General features: G+C 34.2%; 2 protein-coding genes across 2 annotated transcripts; both read left to right on the top strand.

Annotated features, from left to right (window-relative positions):
- Positions 1–6,330: 6,330 nt before the first annotated feature.
- On the top strand, positions 6,331–10,000 carry LOC141646277 (protein PAF1 homolog). The gene is made up of 9 exons (XM_074454229.1): positions 6,331–6,893; positions 7,517–7,619; positions 7,811–7,909; positions 8,086–8,273; positions 8,357–8,433; positions 8,519–8,642; positions 9,090–9,211; positions 9,376–9,469; positions 9,592–10,000. The coding sequence occupies exons 5-7, from the start codon at positions 8,388–8,390 to the stop codon at positions 9,199–9,201; spliced, it is 282 nt and encodes a 93-aa protein (XP_074310330.1). The 5' UTR covers positions 6,331–6,893; positions 7,517–7,619; positions 7,811–7,909; positions 8,086–8,273; positions 8,357–8,387; the 3' UTR covers positions 9,202–9,211; positions 9,376–9,469; positions 9,592–10,000.
- Positions 10,001–15,772: 5,772 nt separating this feature from the next.
- Positions 15,773–18,724, top strand: LOC141646278 (uncharacterized). The gene is made up of 3 exons (XM_074454230.1): positions 15,773–15,898; positions 17,355–17,883; positions 18,193–18,724. Exons 2-3 carry the CDS (start codon positions 17,363–17,365, stop codon positions 18,359–18,361), a joined length of 690 nt encoding a protein of 229 aa, XP_074310331.1. The 5' UTR covers positions 15,773–15,898; positions 17,355–17,362; the 3' UTR covers positions 18,362–18,724.
- The last annotated feature ends 263 nt before the right edge of the window (positions 18,725–18,987 follow it).

Here is an 18,987-nt window from a genome sequence, read left to right on the forward strand (position 1 = left end):
TCGGCAATTTCTGCTCTTGCAAAGGGAGAGACCGGTTGTGGTACGGGCGTAGAAGGGGTAGAAACGCTCTTTATCTCGTCATATAGCTGGGAGAAAGGAACTCCCTGCTTGAACTTCTTATATGCAAGGGAACGCTCTACACCTGCCGTGCATTCGTAAAGGTCATGCCCTTCCTCGCCGCATCTACCACATGGCTCTGTATGCTCTGTAATCGTAGGCATCTTGGCAAATATGCTAATAACCTGCATAACTAATCAAAGCTTCGCAGAAAATGAGATCAGCCTCAAGGAATGAATTCCTTGAGACGAGAGACAAACTTAATTAAAGCGACAAATATGCGCCACCTCCCCGGCAACGGCGCCAAAATTTGACACGTCTGTCGCGTACCTGTCAAAAATAACCAACTGGCTCTAACTAATATAGCTAGGGAAGTCGGGTCGAATCCACAGAGAGGTAGGAATTTGTCTGCTAGAACTAGGTTCGTCTAAGTAACCAATTTTGGGGGTTATAAAATGTGATCTCTAACTAAGAGAATAAAGAAAGAGAAATAAAGGGAAGGAGTTTAACAGATAAAGGAGAATAGCTAAGACAACGGTTCACCATAATCATCCGGTCGAGTAATCTAGATCCCAGGTCAATGCAGTACAGTCTAAGGGGTAGCGAACGTCACCTTTCGGTCCTTAATTCACCCTAAAGTGTAAACAGTTTAACTTTCGCCCTCGCTGCAATACTCTATTGTTCGCTACTAGTCTGCCCCTTCCAACCTTTTGGTCCAGGTCAAGGTCCACTAAGAATAAAGGTCTAATTGCGTCGACTCAATTAGGCAATTACAATTATTTGTAGCACTTAAACAACAAAGACGACACTGGAATTAACCTAGTCAACCGATCACTCTCCCTTCAAATCATGGGTCCCCTATAGTCTTAGCATAGGAAATTAGCTACTCATAATCGCCGAATTAACAATTACAATAACTGAACAATTAAATCTAAGCATGATGAATAATCTAATTGGCTGAACAATTGTAAAGTAAAGAGGGAAAAAGAATTAAAAGCAATAAATACGACTAAGAAATAAATAGATCGATAATACCGAATCCGAGTAGCAAAGTAGAGAATAGAAATCCAAAGAATAGTGACAGAAGTAGCAGTGGAAATGTACGTAGTGAAGAGCCGAGAGTAACGTGATGTTCCCCTCAGTCTTATACTGAAAAATTGTCTTAAACCTAATCTATGGACTGATTACAAAAGCCCATAAAAGATTAGGCGGAAATAAACCAAAAGCACACGAGATCCCCTCGATCGAGCAGAGAGATTACTCGATCGAACTCCAAGTCACTCGATCGAGCTAGAGCAACCTCTCGATCGAGCACTGCTCGCTGAACTTCCTCGATCGACTCCTTAAGCTGGTCGATCGACCAATCTTGAGTGTATAAAGCATTCGATCGAGCAGTAAACCACTCGATCGAGCTACATAGGCGCGTCAGGACTTGTAATCCTTCCTTTACTCAGCTCATGCGTCCTCCATGTGTAAGATTTCTAAGCTCCGGCTCCTTATCTCCCATGAATGCGTACAATTGGGACAATTAAGGCTTGATTTAGCTCCTTCTCGGCCAATTCCTGCAAATTACAATAAACGGACCAAAGTAGAATATTCGGGGGTATTTGTAGCCAGATGCTACATAAAAAGCACAGAAATGCGTGTAAAAAAAAGAGGTGAAAACCTTATATAAAAGACACACATCAAATTCATTTTTCTATAAATTAATTTAATTTATGTAACCCTTACAAATTTACATCAAAATTTCATAATTTATAATCAATATTGACATTTTAATTGAAATTTTGTAATAAAAACATATTGATAAATGTCATAATTTATAATTAAAATTGGCATTTTAATTGAAATTTTGGTAATAAAACATGTTAATAAATTAAAACTTTTCTTATTACTTAACATGCACCCATCATTTTTATTAACACTTTTTCCTATTTAATTCATTTTTTAATTAAACATTATAATAAATTGATTAAAACTCTTCATAATACTTAACACCCACCAACTTAATTAAAATTTCTTCCTATCTAATTAATTTTTGTAATATAATATATGAATAAATTGATTAGATGTCTTTATACTACTTAATACCCATAATTTTCATTAACATTTTTCCCTATTTAATTCACCTCTTCAGTTGCTCAGCAATCAATTATCTAATTTAATAATACCACAAAAATAAATTAAAAATAAATTAAAATATGGGAGTCTATGGTTGTGTGATGGCTATAAAACCTATAATACTTATGATAATTTCTATTCACAGTATTTATTTAAAATCTATTGCTCATTTGTCCATGAGTTTCTAAGTTGTGGATTATTTTTTATGGTTTAATTTATTTATTTGATTATAGACAGTATATTGAGTATTATTATTGAGTATTGTTGTTGTTATGTCCAATAAAATATCAAAATATATTTTAATTTGTTATCTTATTGGTTTTATAAATCTTTTGATTTATATTTAAATTCATATTTTCCATTTGGTTTAATTTCAACGATTTACATGTGACAATGTTGATTCGTTTGTGAAGTTTTTGTCTTGTTGATGTTTTACCTTTTGGTCAATATGTTTTTTATATGAATTTCAAAGCATCGTGAAATGTATATGAATGCAGATAAGACAAAGCATCACATGAGTAATCTGAAGAGGGAAAAAATACAAAAGGCACGAAACCGAGGTAAAATCTATCTATACAATAAAATTAAAAGGCTACTCAAAACATTTAATTTTAATTCACATGACATTTTTATAGAGGTTAATACTAATTCATCTATATTAATTACTTAATTATTTATTTTTATACAATATTATAAAAAGGCAAAACTATGTATTAAAAAATTAATTATCTTCAAAATTGTCACATGTTTATAAGTACTAAAAAAACTAAAAAAAAAAATATTATTTGCAATCACTAAAAACTAATATAAACTCTTTATTTTCCTCTCATAAATTTGGTTATTAATCTACCTATTTAATTAACTTTAATTCCATAAGATAATTAAAAAGGAAGCGATACTATCTACCATTATTATTCTGCATGTCATATTTTAATTTCGGAAGATAATTTCTAAATCATTCTCATGCAAAGTAGATTGTGTAGAAAAATAATAATAATAATAATAATAATAATAATAATAATAATAATAATAATAATAATAATAATAATAATAATAATAATAATAATAATAATAATAATAATAATAATAACAATAACAATAATAATAACAATAAAGCAAACCTTTCACATTCCATTTCTCCTTACACCATATTTATGTCTATATTAGACTTCATAATACTGAGAAAAATCTATAACTCTATAATCTAAATAAAAAATCTATAATCTATAAATCTAATTAAAAGGCAAGACAAACTAGTTGCCATAATCTATATGTCATATTTAATATAATTACATACGATAATATCTTAAGCCACTCTTTTATAAAGTAGATTTTGTAAAAAATAAAAATAAAAATTATAATTATTAGTAATCAAGCAAACCTTATACATTCCATTTCTCCTTACTCCTTATTTATGTTTATATTAAATTTCATAATAATGAAAAAAATGATGCTCAAAACTCAAAAGTCATGAACCTTGATTCATATTTATACTTATATTAAATTTGATAATAATGAAAAAATAATGCTCAAAAGTCATAAACACATCCTCAATTGTTTATATATTTTTGTTGGAAGGCAAAATTTATAAACCAATTTTTTTCTAGAACTAAATGTGTCAGTAATCTTCCTATGATTCTATTCCAATTAAGGTAAATGTATTATTGTTTTAGATTATTAGCTAATTTATTTCTTTTTTAGTGCAATTAAGTTCCATTGGTATGAAGTTTTGATCACATTTTTCAACTTCATAGTATGTATTTTGTTTTGTTCTCATTTAGGGTCTACCAAGATTTGTGGTGTTGGCCTATTCAAAGGTTAACATACTTACATCTCTAAGAATTCATTCATATTCTCTCTTTCTTTCTCTATTCAAGGGGAAATTTAAGTTAATAACGATAATATTGTATAAAATAAATTCCACTGTTTTGTTGGTTAATTCGCACTAATTACTAAGTTACTTTTTTTTTATAGGGACGATTCATTGGAGAAAGAAGACTATATAGAGAAGTAAAATATTAGGATTGCTTAAGGAACTATATATTAAAAACTAAGTGTAAGATTGACGACATCAATGTGAATGAGTAATAGTTTTTTAGCTTTTTTTTTCAACTGTATTTTTTATTTTGGTATTTGTTGATTTTTTTTCACCATTTTAGCTTTGAAAAAATAGCACTTTTAAATTTATCGACTTTGATCTTTATGTTAACATGTCAATGCCCGTATTTTTAGTACATGATCTATCATGAATTATTCATGAGGTAGTCTTACCTTGTAATTTGATATTTTATAAAGTCTCAATTACTAGAAACACTAAAAACATCACACTAAAAACAAAATATCCCGAGAAATTCACAGGCCAGAAAACTAGTTTACTTTTAAATTGTTAGCAATTCTTATACTCAACTAGATTGAGCTTTTAATTTGTAATTTAAAATTTACCTTTCGTTCATGTTAATTCTTTTAGATTGTTATTGTGCTTTAGTCTATGAACCCTAAATAAAATGGTGCCATTGGTGGGGGAAAATAAGATAGGATTTGGGTCATTTTTTTTGGTAAATCTCTTTCCTCGAATTTAGGTCGACATTCTTGTTGAACTGCTCTAAAAATCCCATTAGATTGTCATTGTTATGTATACTTTACGCTACTTGACGTAAAAAAAGTTGGGGTTTAAAAAAATTATCAAATTATGGATCATCTTAGGGTCTGAAAATAACATTTTGAAGAGGGCCTATCAATATCATTGGCCGCCCCTGCCTCCACTGAGCTGGTACCCTGATTCTTTTCTTCTTTATAATTTTTTATTTTTTATTTTTTATTCTCTCGACTTCTTGTTTTGTTGTTGTTGTTGTGGTGGTTAGAAAACGTAAATATTCTGTATGATATTATGCATAATTGTTGTTGTTGTCATCGACTTGTCGTCGTCGTCTTTGATGCCGAATAACATAATAATCGTACTGTTTTGGGCCGTTTCTGTACCGTCCCGGTTCTCTATTTTGTTTTTTGTCGCTGCTTTATATTGTCTTCTTTCGTTTAGGTACCGGTTCCGGTCGTGAGTGACTACATAAGTCTCAACATTCTTCTTTCTGATTCTAAGGACTCATTTGAATTTGATGACGATGATTGTGTTTTTGTCAAGTCGAAGCCATATCTGACGGATATAAATGGGCATCATGTCAATCGTCTTTTAGAAGATCTCGAAGCCGAAAAACATCATCACTACTTTTGCCTTTGTCGGAACAACACTTTTTGTAGCTGAAACTACGTCAACCTCTGCTATGTTTCCCTGCAGACTCAAGCGTTCTTTGGTTCTTCCAATTCTGGGGGCTGCAGTGGCCAAGTGATCATCGCCCCAGCTGGTAGTCGAACCTGGGACCTCTCAACTCGTGCATTTCTGCAAGTTTCAAGGTTTAACCCAGCTACCATTGGACTAACACTACTTGGTTGCAACTAGGTGGTTTTGGCAGGGGCGTCTCGAATAATTCGGAGGCCCCGTGCAAAATGAAAACGGAGGCCCTTAAATTTTGAGAAAATTAATAAAACTGGTTATGGCAAGGCTCGAACTCGGGTGGTTTGGGCAATTGAAACATGTTTTCACCAATGTGCTATCACACTACTGGTAATATACATGGAGATTATTATGTATATATGACTAATGTTTTCATAATTTATACGAACACGAGGCCCAAAAATTTAGAGGCCCAGTTCGCGCGCTCATCCCGCACTTGGTCATAGCCGCCCCTGGGTTTTGGTTACTGGTTTTTCTATTTTTATTTTGTTAGCACTTAATTTTAGATATGGTATTTCGTCAATTTCATGTATGAAACGCTACAGTAAAAAACTTCTTTCTGGCTAAAGGTTCATGCGTAAATTTTACCTTCGCTACAAACATGTACAGGAATTGGTGAAGATTCTTGTGTTTTGAATATTACGTTCTGTTTAGTTCAAGTCTATAAATTCTTCTAAAATGGGTCGAATTAAAATTACTTGAATTCAAGCGATTTGACAATTACTGTCCCAAGTGACAAACTAAGCTATATGCTTCTACACCCTACAAACTAGAAACATTGTTATCTGACTTATAAATGCGGATCCTATTAATAGGTACACGGGTTTTAGCTAACTTCTCATTGGGGGAGATTAAATGAGATTCGTCTCACACATGTTATGTACCATGACATTGAGACCGTCTCCTAAGACACTCAATTTTCTATGATCGTGTCAAAATGTACGTTTCTGAATTAATCTTGCATAGGTCAAGACACTGAAAAAGACATCCCCCCAAACGGGTTAGCAAGAAAGACTTTGCTGGGCAGAAGATATCAAGATATCGGTAAACACACGTGGCAGTCCGTTCTGGTTGCTTCTAACACGAACCATGGATCGACATTGGGTCAAAATTCGAAGTCCTCGCTGTTTTATTCGGGACTTTAATAATCTTTGTCGAAGGACTATTACCTTCTGGCTTCACTAACTTTGCTCAATTTACTGTACTGTGTCAGTGTGTATTGTAGCTCGGCTTATGAACCAACGAAATTGTTGTATTGTTTTATTGTTTTGTGGTAAATTAGAAATCAAATTGTCTCAATCGGGTTTCTTGTCCCGAATTTCTGGTCAATGATTGGTGAGGTGCGAGCTGCTCCTGTGATGGCTGGTGATAGGAATGAAAATCCGATGAGGAGACAGACGGCTGTCGCATATGCAGGATAAAATGGGTATTTATCAGTATTTTTGTTTTATGTTTTGTCAGTTTACTGACTTTAAAACTGACCTTAATGCCTAATTTGTTTGTGGTAGTTAGCTTGTATCTGTTTACACAGCTTCTGCAATGTTCGTGAATCGTGAGTATGAAGTTATCCATATTGAATGCTTCTCATAGGGGATTGAAGTTACTAGGGTAATAGAGAATGTCAGAATTATGGAAAACAAATGTAAAGGCGGAGAAAGTGTAGTTGAAATGCTATTACTCCCACATGGTGGTAGCCAGGAAACACATTATAATGTATACTCTAAAACATCAGTTATGTGCAACTCAAAATCACCAAGGACTTGCAAAATATAATGCATCAGAATACCATTTCTGGGGTACTGAAAAGCTACATAATACGAATTCCATTTTGACTTAGTTTGATGAACCTTTTCCGCGAAATACATACCTGAATTAGTGGGTTATTATTTTGATATTGATCTTGTGATGTGAAACTAAGCTTAGTGCTTTTATTACTTGTAGTAGTCTTGTATCTATTTCTACTGTTTTCTCCATGTTCACATTCGTCTCTCTTGCATTTTTCTTGGGCATGCATCTAATTGTCTGATTTTATCCACTGCACGACAACAGATGTACTGATCTATCCTGTATGTTATGCTGCGAGGTTCCGGAATGAACTACCTGATCCATCTCCTAAATCGAAACCAATGATGTTTGAAAGAAACAAGGATTGGTAAGCCAATTTATGCAGTTTTTGGTACTAGCTTCAGCCTTTCAGGTGGCATGTTTGCCTCTGCACAGGCATAGCAACCGTAGCTTCAGAGGCTTTAGGCTGATTTTTGTTGGTTATTTCCAATTTATAAAGATCTGAGGCTGGTGTTTCAAATATGGATTATGGGCTGATGTCTTTGCATTTGGTTGCAGATTTACTCGTTATACGATCACTTCATTGGAGAAAATGCACAAACCAAAGTTATATGTGCAACCTGATCTTGGCATTTCGCTTGATCTCGGTGTATACAAGTATATATTTCTTCTAGCTCACTTGACAATTTCAGCAAACAGTAATATTTTTATTTTACCACCTCACATTGACCGCTCCATACAAAGGTACATGTCAGGTGGCGCAAATCATTTCGGGACCAAGGTTCTCACGTTTTTGTGCTTTGATTTGATTTTTGTTATGCACTTATTTACAGCCTTTTTAGAGAGAAATGTTCTCTTGGACCAGAGATGAGGAGTTTCTACGTGATGATGAAGCAGTGACCCCCGCTGAAAAAAGAAGATGGAATTAGATGGGAAAGAACATCCTCGTGATCATGGTGTGTCATGGCATGTTAATAAGACACAGTATAGTTGTCCTCTTAGCAACGAAGGGACTAAACAGGTTACTTTTTTGGTATTAAGTCACGTCTTCGCAAAAGGTTTTGTCAAGAACACATTTTGTGAACTAATTATGTGTGTGTGCAGTCCCTAACTGAAAAACAAGCAAACGAGTTGCATGAATTTAAGGAAGGCCGTACCTTTCTGCATAATCTTAAAGATAGGTTTGTGATACTTTAATTGAGAATATGAGTTGGTGTGGACATTATAGTAAGTTAAGTAGTCACCCGATCATGTTGGTTGTTTTAGGGAAAGACAAATTCAAGATGTACTGGATGGCGTCCTCTAAGGCTTGTAAGTCACGGCCTGTTCATGCTACTAACAAAAACATGAAATCTATTGAGGTTCTGCTGTTGCTGCCTTACTTTGATAGGTATGCTATGACATCTCGCAAGAGTGAAACTTGCAGCATTTCCACTGTGAATGTGACGAGATGACTGATATATTCAATAGCTGCGCTATCAAAACTATCTATATATGGTACACTCAAATAACCTACTGAAACCGTTGACAAGCGTTGTTGTAGATGATTTGCTAATTCATCAACATGTGAGCCAGTCTTACTTAATTCCTGTCCTGGTTGCACATTAGAAGTTGATTTGTTTCCTGTTCATTGTACCCAAACTTCACATGACCCGATGAAATTTACTTGAAACAGAAAATGACCTGACCCGACCCGACCCTAAATGTATCCATATACGCGTTTGCAAGGTCTACTCATGAGGATCATCGGGGCTGCTATCCTACATTATTGCTGTTGCTTTCTTGTGTGTGAAATTGAGATATCTTACTGAGTCTTTCATGATCACTAATGCAACAGATATGAGGATCAGTTTGTTGTGGCAAACTTCGATGGAGAACCTATGGCTGCTGCAAAGATGTTCAGCAAAATGCCCAAAACTGTTGGTGAGGACATTGAATCAAAGTTATGAGAGCAGCTAGGTTAGTTATTCATCAGCTCATATTCGAACAAATAATCATTAGAGTACTTTCATTAACTTGTGTGAGCTGGTTCGTGCTGCTCTTAAAGGTTTACCATCAGTAAAGCTTCCAAGGCTCCTGAAAATAGACAGCTTATTTAATTGATTCATTATGCTTTCCTGCAGGCGGTTATGAAAAGGTTTACAGCGCCAGGCTCTGATCCTTCAAAGCCTGATATGTTTTTGGGATACATCACACATGGCTCCCGCACTAGACGAGGTACATGTGATTGTATGAGTTAAAATTCATCGTGATGTAACTGCACCACACAAACCAGATATCTTGTGTGTATTACGCACAAATAGAAATGGCTAAATTTATGCCTTCTTTCGATAATACAGTTATCCAAGGATGACATCTATGATGAAGGTGAAGATGTCTACTTTACCTGGGTTCGAGACTATAATTGGGATGTATGTACTTCGATTTGATTTGGCCTGGCTTTTTTTTTTAAAAAAAAAAATTTAACCCTTATGAGCCTTGGCGCATCGGTTAAGGGGTTGCTTTGTGACCGTGAGGTCACGGGTTCAAGTCCTTGGAGAGGCCTCTTGCAAAAATGGTAAGGGGAAGGCTTGCCCCAATTACACCCTTGCGATGGGACCCTTCCCCGGACTCCAAAAAGGACGGTATCCAAGCTCATTTCATACCAAGCAGAGCGTTTTCGGTGGCGTTGAAAAGCTAACATGACAAGCTTTCATCTCCAATTTGAATCAATTTATTATCATTTGTATAACTCGAGTTATGACTCTTCAAAATAGGCACTAGTTATGTGAAGCTTTTATTTTGCTCGATAAGCATCATTCACTAAGAACTCCAAAAAGGATGGTATCCAAGCTCATTTCATACCAAGGCCACGATTGAAAGCTTTAGTGACGGGTTTTAGCTTGTTTTCACATACTCGAGCCTATAACCTGCATAAAACACAACACGGCCCAAAGTAGCCAAAACAAGGGAGAATAGTAGCTTACGCTACTCATTAATGCATAGAAATGCGTGCAAAAAGATTGAATAAATGCATATAAAAGGCATGCACCATAATAAATTAAAACACTTCTACTTGAGTATAGTATCAACAATCGACCTTAAATTTACCAATGAACATTAACAATTCGCAATTCTGACTTCACAGCTAGAATCCAAATCAAGAACAGACGCAGGAAGTGCTATGCCTCTTCCATGGAACGCAGCAGATGCTGTGCCTGTTCTGGTTGGCTGTCTTTGAACTTCTTTGTCGCCTTGATGTAGTTTCTAGTTACGGTTTAAATCAACTATTATCCGTATTATGGCCTATAATCTGACGTATTTTCATCTTTTAATTCTAATTTTATTTTCTTTTATTTTCTTCTTTAAACTCCCGTTTTGAGCGTGCTTTTGACGTAGATCAAACCTTGTAATTCTTGTAATTTTAATTACTGTATTTCTTTTTATCGTATTTATTGCCTTTGTATGATTTATTTACTTGTTTTTCACATGTATTAATCTAACATCAATTTCGACCTCAATTGAGTGATAAAACACGTGTTCATTGACATAGTTTAATCTCACATGCTAGGATTAATCTATTGTTTGTTGCATTGCATGCATTACATCGACGACATATCAAATATGAACAACTTCCCTAATCATTAGTAGAGGCCGCTATCGAGGCGGGCGGGATTAGGTGCTCGATTAAAGAGCTTCCTAATACGTACCCTCACCCCTTACTCCAGTTATCTCTGGACATCCGTGTCCATTGGCATCTTCGAGAGTCTTTATGGACATAGAATGCTAAGGGTAACGAGTTCTTAGTGTTTATGTCATTACTTTGTGTCTTGACTTGACGCGAGGTATTCGAACGGTTCCAATTTCTCATAAAAATTGGTGGCGATTCCACAAATGCAGGCTTATTCAATCTTTCACCGGTTCCAATGCCTCACCAATCGGTAACGGCCCATGACGTGCTTTGGACAAACCCAAGGTTCCGTGGGAGAAGTGTCTCCGCCTCGAGACTAACGCGCGGGTGCGCGCGGCGCGGGTGGCCCATGTCCACGCTTATATAGCTAATTCTAATCATGGAGCATTACATCACTCAAAGAAAAGAACTTCGAGTATTAGAGCATGTCTATATCCACCTAAGATTATTGATATTGAATGTCAAATTTTAAGCTTTCTCAAACCATGATAAAATATGAAGATTTTTTTAGTTTTTATCTTAATTACAATAATATAAAAAAAAAGAACTGGGGTATTTAATGGATCGGTTACATCCCGATAAATGTGTATCCAACCTTTCGTAGACAACTACCAGTACTCCATACCTCCGGACTAATTGTAGCCCTGAAATTGCGTTTTAGTTTTGTCCACTTATTTAGAGAAGACTATCCTAGGATTAAAACGATATTACTTGTTTGTTTTCTATAGTGACTTTCATGAGTTTGCTCCGCTCAAGAAACAAAACTATATCGATATAAAAACCTTGGGATACGGGTAAACCAACAATAAGAATACCGTTAATAAGTCATAGCCAACTATATTTTATGCTAAGTTTAGAGTTCGATTTCAAATATCTTTTATAATAGAGATTTTTTTTTTGGCAGCAGTAAATAAAGTGTTTTACATTGTGGTGGTACGGCTCAGAAGGTGATACACATACACGAGGTGTATGAAATTTTTCATACACGACCAATGGTATTGCGCCATGTGGCAAACTAGGGTTAACTACTATAGGTTAGAGTAAGGTTAGATTAGTAAATTATCATATTGGGTTAACAACATAACTAGATTAGTTAACAGTTTAATTGGAAGTTTTTTTAATTGTTTTTTACTTTCTTCAATTTCATTTAATTAACTATTTTTTATTTTATTGTTTTTATTTATTTGTTATTTAGATTTTATAATTTTGATTATCAAATTTATATTAAAAAAAAAATCCAAAACGAATTAAATCCAAAAAAATCCAAAACGATTTTTTTATTTTATTGTTTTTATTCATCCCAATCAATTAACCATAATAATGAAAATCGATTTAGATTCATCCCAATCGATTAATCCCAATTCGATTAATGAGACCCTAATTCATTTTTATTATTCAAATTGATGAACCCTAATTTAAATAATCAAATCGATCAATCATCTCGATTAAATTTGCGAAAAACAAACCCTAATTTCATTTCGTTAATCAATGCTAATCAAATTCAATTAGTCAAAAATCGATCAATCAATTGATGAACCCTAATTCAAATCGTCAAAATTCAATTAACCCAAATTGATTAATCGATTCCCCAATTCAATTGTTTGCGCTTATGAGAATCTAAATCAAAATATAAATAAATGATTAATCGAAAAAAATGTTTACGATGTAAAGACAATTGTTTGGGGTAACCCTAAATTGTTTGGTAATTAACCCTAATTGACTAATTGAAAAAAAAGGGAAAAAGATGTTGCTATGGTGATTCGAACACGGGTTGTCGTTAATAGAGAATTGATGTTTGCAAAAAGATTAGTAACCATCTAAGATAGGGGTATCAACACGTCAAAAAAACGAACACAATTCATTATATTGTAAATTGAAGCTTAAAATAATTTACACAATTTGTAAATTCGGTTATTGCCTTATTTAAATTATTTGTTTCCATGATTTATAAACTGCCTTATTTAAATTATTCATTTCCATGAATTAAAAACCGCCTTATTTAAAAACTACCTCAATTATAAATTGCTTAATTTAAAAATTTGAATTCAATTTTTAAATTTTCCTTAATAGAAAAGAAAAATATTGTAGATTGATTTGAGGAATATTTTTTAAAATATGCAATCTTATTGTTGAGAGATTTATGCGGGAAGATCTTCTTTAATTTTTTAGTAGCATTATTAATCGTGTGTTAGGTTTAGAACTTAATTCCCTGTTTATATGAAAACTAATAATGCTAATCAAGTTTCCCTCCCATTTTTCCCGCCCTTTTTTCCCTCCAAAAAAATAATGTACTCGGTCTAGAATTTTGGCGTAAAATAAAAATCATAATCATTTCCTAAAAAACAAAACTGATATTATGAAGAATAAAATAAAATAAAGTGTGAACACAATCAATATTAAAATGGGGAATTTGTTAAAATGGAAAAGATATGATTCCAAAAATCATTCCTAAAATAATGGACTCTACATAAGGCATTTAAGATAATAATGGACTCTAAATAAGGCATTTAAGATAATATTTTTAGGAAAGCAAATCATCATCAAAATTAGAGCTGATCAAGTGCAGGTCGGACCGTCCGGCCCAGCCCGTCCGGCCCGCTAAAATAGCGGGCTTGGACAAGAAAAACAAAAAATTAAATGGATAACGGACAAAAAAATTAGGCCCGCTAGAATAAATGGACGGACTTGGACTAAACAAAATTGCCCATGGGCGGCCCGCTAGGCCCGCTATTAAAAGTAACCTCATAAAAGTCCTCAAAAACCCTCAATCCTCAGACCTTCTCTGCTCATTTCATTTACAATTTGTACACTTCAAAGCAATTAGATAGCGCAAATGAATACTTATGCCTTACGTATAAGTGGAAGATTGTCGGTATTTACACTTGTCGTATAAAGATTTTTCGACAATGGACGACATGCTAACGCGATTGTCATATAAACATAGTACCTTATAAGTATTTATTACACGGGAGTGTATGTAACCGCTAACAATGCCGCACAAACACCAAGGCAAAAATGAACTTTTGATGTTTGTAGTAGAACATTGTCAAACTTGTGTTTTTTCCAAAACTTAGTAAACTTATCTTTTGAAAATTAGTATACTTTCTTAAGGGTAAGCTTTTAAAGACAATTGTTAAGTTTTAGTGGGATGTAGCGATAACAAACTCGTGTTTTAATAGAAACACTAATTTCTGTATTTGATTTTAGTCAGGCCCGCGGGCCGGCCCGCTCTTTTGAAGTGGGCGGGTACGGACAGTTGAAACTGGCCCGCTTAGCGGGCTCGGGCTATAAAATAAGGCCCGTCGAACACTTTTTTAGCAGTTGGGCCCGGTCCGTGTCCGCCCAAGCCCGCTTTTGATCACCTCTAATCAAAATATACATAATTTCGAAATTATTCTATTAGGCTGCTTTATCAAGCAATACGTAAACAATATAATGTATTTTGATGCCCTAATTGATGTGCTGATACCCCTTGCATTGTTGGTAACTAGTCTCTTTGAAATCACCATTGTGCTGCCTGTGCCACCCGTGTTCGAACCCTAATAACAACAAAATTTTTTTTTGGTTTACTTTTACTCCTTACCCCATACTAAGCTCTACATAGAATCAAACCTATGCTATTAACGAAACTAAATCGATTGAATTAGGGTTCATCACTTTATCGATTTTTATTTTGATTAATTGAATTAGGGTTTATCAATTGTTCGATTATGATTTATTGAATTAGGGTTTATAGATATCATTAATAGAATTGAATTATGTTTTGTTTAATGGAATTAAATTAGGGTTTTTCGAGTGATTTTACCGTTCATCAATTGATTGATCGAATTGATTTTACCGTTCATCAAGTGATGAATTTGATTAATATAATTGAATTAAGTTTTTGATTAATTGGATTAAATTAGGGTTCATTGATTTACACTTATTGATTCAATCGATTTTCATTACTCATTTTTGATAGAATTTTTGTTTTCAACAAATTAAAGGGTTGTTTAATCATTTATAATAAATTAAATGAAAACAAAACAAAAAAAATATAAATGCTAATAAATGAAATTAAAGAAAATGAAAAAAAATAAAACAATTCCATAATTAGTGTAACCAGATGTAGTTAACATATTAACCACATACGTGAAATTACAATACTAACCCTAGATTTATCCAAATAACTTAACTCAAGTTTGCCATGTGTCGCAATTTCATTGGTCGTGTATGAAATTTTCATACAGCTCGTGTATGTGTAGCCTTTTTGCTAAACCATACCCATAAACTATTTATTTGTCTTATAAGGAATTGTACTCTATTCGATATGAGTTATTACAAAAAGATTCAAACAATCTACAATGGTATTAGATATGTATTATTAAACAAGGATTATACTTTTAATTCCGTTAAATTAGACCATCAAAACACTAAGACACTCAATTATAGGTTTTAAGACAACCTCTAAATATTAACTAAGGAGGACAAATTCGAAAGTCGGAAATATACACGCAGTAACTCAACATTTAACATATCTTAGGGGGCCACGCGCAATGCAACCAACTAGTATATATAGTCCCTCCCGTCCAAATCAAAGGTAACAGTTGTTTCATGACACTTGTCGTTTTGCAACGTGAATATCTTTATTTACACATTACTAAAAATTTATAAAATTTTTATATTTTTATATCATTCATGACTATAAATCAAACAAGATCTCATGTGACTATATTTTATCTTATAGATTAAGAATAATCAAATATTCTCTACCGCCATACATAATGCCAAATATCAAGTGTTACGTGGTTTGAATGAAAGTGAGTACGGAGTATAAAATATAGAATCTCCTGCCCTTTGCTCTCGCTACTCTTCCGGTCTCTCACTCAATCACACCACCATAATCCTTACAAAATTGAACAGAATTAATCGAAGAATCAAAGTTTTCTATTGCCAGAATTACAAGTTCAATTTTACACGAAATAAATTTGAATCAGGTTACTTTTTCTTTTCTTTTTTTTTTTCCGTTTCTTTTTGTGCGCATACGTATTTACGTAGAATAATCTACGAATCAACTAGACATTATCATCGCTGCAATTTTCAGTATTGCTAAATGTTTTGTATGATTCTGTTATGACGATTATGTGATTGTGTATTGTCATGGCTGCAATTCTTGTTTTTAAACTGAAATTAAATCTTCATAGTTCTGTATTGTCTCAAGAAATTACGCTACTTGTTCGTATTTATGTTGATGATTTGATTTCTTGAAATACAAGTTAGTTCTAGAGGAATGCTAGAGTTCTTTTTACAGTATTAGTAGAGAATCTGAAGTTTCGTTAGCGCCATAATTAAATGTACATGTTTGATGCAAAGGTGAATTTCATATTCAAGAAATTTGATCGCTGTTTTTAATCTACTTCTCCATATAAGTGTTTATTGTGGTATTAGTTAGTCTTGCCTAAGACGGTTGTATCACTTGTATGTCATCGTCTTCATTATGAAATGAGCATTGGTAGATCTTGTTTATTGTGATGATAGAACAAGAAAGAAATAAGGATGCTTAGATGTAATATGTTTAAAATCACATGTTGGTACTGGGTTGGATTTCAGTATTCATGGAATAGTCTGCTCGGCGGAGCATCGTTGTCAAATGAATGGGTATTCCTATATGATGCTAGCAATAGTTGATAGGATGAGTTAAAAAAAGAAAAATTGTAGTTGATCTTGTGTACGGCGGTTGTATGTTATTACAAGATGATTAATGTTGATAACCTGGGAAAAAGACTCTTGTACGCCATATAACGGACTTATATGGGTTTTTGTGAATAAATCACATACTCAATTTTGTGTTCCTTGTTATTTTACTTGTCTAATTATCTTCTTGTGCTTAGTTTCATTTTAGTAGAGCTAAAGACTTGCTCTGTCGGGGTAGGATGTAATAAAGTAAAATGACTTGCTAAATGATTTGAGCCATAGTATTAAATCTCAGTTTGAGACCTGATCTTAGAATCGGCCAATTGCGGCTTGATCTCAATGTTGCTGTAAATGAGGTCATTACTGGCTCAATGTGCGCCGTGGTAAACTTCAAAATCTTGAGAACTCGGTGTCATTTCTGTGTCGTGGCTGACATTATTCTGCACTTATTTTAATTGTGAAGTTGCATTTAGTCAATGCAAATAGCGACGCAGTTTTCATTATGGTTTAATTGGGAAACCCTCTGTCGCTCTGTGGTCCAAAAGCAAAGGTTTGGTACTGCGCCCACCCACACACCGTCATGGGCAGGAGCCTTCGAAGCAATGGAACAACATTGTTAACTAATCACATCATGTGCTTGAAATAATCTTTTACTTGACAGTTGAACTGATGCCAATAGAACTGACACTGTCACCATGTAATCTGATATCTAATGCATAGACTGTCGTCGGTCTGAGTTATTTGTTTCGTTATTATCAGCTGAAAACATGTCCATGGAGAAGCATGATTTGTGGAGGAAACAACAAAGGAGCGGGGCAGCAATGCTAGAGAAACACCTGAAAGCAAAGTGGACTCTAGAGGAGCTGATTGATAACCAACTCAAACGTCTTCAAACTCATTACAATGAGGCCATGGTCATAACTCGGCCCGAGGACGTGGCTCAGGTACTCATGCCTAAATGGACCCCACCACTTGAAATGGCTTGTATGAGTTGGCTAGGTGATTGGAGGCCCACTGCCATCCTTGAACTGCTTCAGTCATTTGCTCGTACCTCTCATCTATCGCCTTCTCTGGCAGACTCAGCAGATTCTAACAGCATCATGTCCAAGCTAATACGTGAAACTCGTATTGAAGAGGCCATAATTGACGAAGAGATGGCCGAGATTCAAGCCACTTGTATCCTCTGCCTCCCATTCTCAGCCAATCAAAACAATACCTCCGGTTTTGCCTCTGTAGAATCAGAGCTTAGGAAGATCAAGCAAGTGATTATCAAGGGTCAGCAACTCAGGTCAATAATCTTCACACTTTTAAATATATAAGTAATATAGGTAGCTATTTTACAAACAGTCCGGTAATGTGGTTTCCAATACGGGATGTCTGCCGACACAAACTTAGTTAAAAATTGAGATATTAAGCATTTTCCTGAAAGAATTAGTTTTATTTCCTTTTACATTTGTCAAGCAAGCCTCTGTTTTTCTCTGCTAGGAGAAATGTACAATTTCGCACTCATATTACTCAAGTGTGCATCGGACATGGATACGAAGTAATTAGAAGCATAGTGTGAATAACCGGAAAGATTTAATTTGAAATACTGCAGGCTGAAGGTGTTGGAACTTATAGTGAAGAAGGTGCTAAGCGAGGTTGATGCAGCGGAGTTCTTAGTCGTTTTTGCAGGGATTCAGGATGCAGTTCACCAGTTTGCTGCTCAGCAAAGCTTGCATAAAGGCCCAGTTAAGGTTTCCCTCAAGAAACTCGGGACTGTTTAATAAGTTTGACACAATGAATACAACCAGAAAGCTAAGAACAACTTATACACGGATTAGTTCATACTTGTGCTGATTACAAACAGTGGACGCAGGATTTGAGCTTCGGGGGGGCACATTTCTCCTTTTCCAATTGATTACTTTAATTTGTAACATGGAGGATAATTTTTCTTTTTTTATTCTTTTGTAAGTAATATTGTACGAAGTTAAGAATTTTAAAAAAAATAATACGTAGTTTTTAAATCTAGAATTTGGATTTTCAAAGCAAATTCACAAATACTTGTGTAAGACAATCTTTTCAATTATATGGTTTATGGTCCTTTAGTAAATGAACCTGTGACCTTGTGCAAGGATTTGTGAAACAAATTATTTTGTTAACCACTTTTTAACTCGCATGATTAATAGTCTTCTAGTAAATGAATTCGTTTTACAAAACAGTAGTATAATACAGTTTCAAAAGAAATTAACTATATTTTCTATAATAATATTTATATTTTAGTTGCAAAAAAACCATTTATATTTTGAAAAAAAATATTTTATCCCACGTTATATTGTCACGAGTAATTTTGAATGGACTATTAAATGAGGGGAAATAAAGCAAATCACTCCCATAAGTTTGATATTATGTA

This window comes from Silene latifolia, chromosome 3 (genome assembly GCF_048544455.1).
Source record: "Silene latifolia isolate original U9 population chromosome 3, ASM4854445v1, whole genome shotgun sequence".
Classification (NCBI taxonomy): Eukaryota; Viridiplantae; Streptophyta; class Magnoliopsida; order Caryophyllales; family Caryophyllaceae; genus Silene; species Silene latifolia.

Excerpts from the sequence above, each read along its gene's own strand:
- LOC141646277 (XM_074454229.1), top strand. The coding sequence starts at position 8,388 with ATGAATTTAAGGAAGGCCGTACCTTTCTGCATAATCTTAAAGATAG. Across the intron at positions 8,434-8,518 it reads CTGCATAATCTTAAAGATAG|GGAAAGACAAATTCAAGATG; the intron begins GTTTGTGATACT and ends TGGTTGTTTTAG. Across the intron at positions 8,643-9,089 it reads TTGCTGCCTTACTTTGATAG|ATATGAGGATCAGTTTGTTG; the intron begins GTATGCTATGAC and ends CTAATGCAACAG.
- LOC141646278 (XM_074454230.1), top strand. The coding sequence starts at position 17,363 with ATGTCCATGGAGAAGCATGATTTGTGGAGGAAACAACAAAGGAGCGGG. Across the intron at positions 17,884-18,192 it reads ATCAAGGGTCAGCAACTCAG|GCTGAAGGTGTTGGAACTTA; the intron begins GTCAATAATCTT and ends GAAATACTGCAG.